The 2,183-nt window shown below is 50.6% G+C and overlaps 1 protein-coding gene across 1 annotated transcript; it reads left to right on the forward strand.

The window, feature by feature from the left end:
* Window positions 1-57: 57 nt before the first annotated feature.
* Window positions 58-1,839, forward strand: LOC104069467 (AP-4 complex subunit beta-1-like; the record flags this gene model as incomplete). The annotated part of the gene is made up of 4 exons (XM_009587798.1): window positions 58-161; window positions 361-568; window positions 867-1,151; window positions 1,412-1,839. Coding segments are annotated over 4 exons (1,025 nt in total), but the record flags the coding sequence as incomplete, so codon positions are not given.
* Between the last annotated feature and the right edge of the window lie 344 nt (window positions 1,840-2,183).

Below are 2,183 nucleotides of genomic sequence, written 5' to 3' on the forward strand. Positions count from 1 at the left end.
CCCACCCCCGTGGTTTTATAACTCCTGGGGAATGCTGAGCATTTTGTTTCATTGCAGCGGTAGTACAGGCTTTTCGGGACCTGGTTTGGCTGTGTCCCCAGTGCACGGATGCCGTGTGTCGGGCACTGCCTAGCTGTGAGGACGCCATCCAGGACAGTGAGGTAAGGTGGCTTTGTGCCTTGGGCTGGCAGCTGTTGAGGATGGGTGGACAATGACTCTTTGGCTTTCCTTTAGCTTGTGATTGGCGGGCAAAGATCAGAAATCTTCAGAAGACTTGTTCTCTCTTATCTGTTTATTTCACGTTGCGCTGTCTTTCTGGTAAACAGCGCCTATTTGCTATTTTTTCTGTGGTTCCTTCAGGGCAAGCAAGCACTGATCTGGCTCCTGGGCGCACATGGTGAGAAAGTACCGAATGCCCCCTATGTTTTAGAGGACTTTGTGGAGAACATGAAATCGGAGATGTTCCCAGCAGTGAAGATGGAGCTTCTGACAGCATTGGTGCGACTTTTCCTGTCTCGTCCTGCTGAGTGTCAGGACATGCTAGGGAGACTGCTCTATTACTGCATAGGTGGGTTCCCTTCACCCTGTTTCACTGAAGCTGTAGTACAGGCTTTTTGGGACCTGGTTTGGCTGTGTCCCCAGTGCATGGATGCTGTGTGTTGGCATCCTAGCTGTGAGGAGACCATCCAGGATGGCAAGATAAGGTGGCTTTATGCCTTAGGCTGCTACTCGGCCCCTAGCTGTCTGGTTGGTGAGTGTAACAGGCTTACACTGTATCCCTGGGAATCTGTTTTTAGTAATTAAGGGTTATTCAGGGGAATCTGGATGATAGAATTCTCCATAGATTATGTCCCTCTAATTTCCAGAGGAGGAGATGGATATGGCAGTACGAGACCGTGGATTGTTCTACTATCGCCTTTTGCAGTCCGGTGTGGAAGAAGTGAAACGGGTCCTGTGTAGCCCCAAGTCTGACCCCTCTCTGGGGCTCCTGGAAGACCAAAATGAGCGACCCGTGAATACATGGGCTTCAGAGTTTAATACTCTTGCACCAGTTTATGGCAGAGAACGCTGGGCACTCGTCACTGCTCACCAGCCAGCAGAACCCTCTTACGCTTGTTCTCCTTGTACTGACTCCAGGAACAGAGGCGCAGGTAACCCGCCTCACCTTCATCTGGGATCTGTTTTCCCCTTGTCGGTAGATCTTTTCATGTGGGTTTCTTTGGAAGAAGATCACGGTGCTTTGAGAATGCTGTCTTAGTGTTCTGTCTGTCTTGTGCAATGCATGGCTGATCACAACTGAAGGCACTGTGATTCCAGCCGTCTTCATCTGATGGCTCCATAAAGTGTTCTCTGTGAAATTGGGAGCTGCACCTTATATGCTGCATCTCACATGTTTGTGGTTTCATTTCAGAGTCACTGATTTCTGAAGGGGATAAAGAAGTCCTCAAGGTTCATCCTGATACAGGCAGCCTGACCTTAATTCCTGATGTTTACCTGACTGCAGAACAGTTTGAGAAGACCTGGCTGAGCTTGGACATGAGCTGCCACCTCTCTCTGCCCTGGTGTGGGACTGTTCATCCAGATACCATACAGACGGCTCTTCATGTTGTCCACATCCAGACTATTGCTATGAGCAAAGCTGGCCTCCAGCCGTGGAAAGCTTATCTCAGTGCTCAGGATGACACAGGTTGCCTCTTCCTAACAGAGCTCTTGCTTGAGGCGGCAGATTCGGAGATGCAGGTTTCAGTGAAGCAGAGTGAGGCAAAGCCGGAGGCACTGCAAACCTTTATTTCGGCATTGAGGACGGTCATGGGGACGGTTGCCGGACTGGGGTCCTGATTGTTCCCTGCTCCCGGTAGGATGCTTGCTCAGGGCACAGGAAAAGTTTCTTTCTCTGGCTTCGTTTGCCATACTTGATGCTGGTTTTGTACTTCTAAACTGTGGGAGTGTAGCAGCCCTTTCCTGGAGCAGAGCTGGGCCTAGCAAGCATATGTGGTGTGGGGGATTGCTGCAGCTGGTGAATGGGGCAGCGTGAAGGGTCTGTCCTCGCTCTGGGCTGGGGAAGGGATAAGGTAATGCATTCGTGAGCCTGCTGCTTCTGGAGTCACGGAAGTGGTGGCATCTATGGTGGTTGTCACAAGAGACTAACATGACTGATGGAACCAGAAATGAGCAAAATTCAG

Source organism: Fulmarus glacialis, unplaced genomic scaffold (genome assembly GCF_000690835.1).
Source record: "Fulmarus glacialis isolate BGI_N327 unplaced genomic scaffold, ASM69083v1 Scaffold6411, whole genome shotgun sequence".
Classification (NCBI taxonomy): domain Eukaryota; kingdom Metazoa; phylum Chordata; class Aves; order Procellariiformes; family Procellariidae; genus Fulmarus; species Fulmarus glacialis.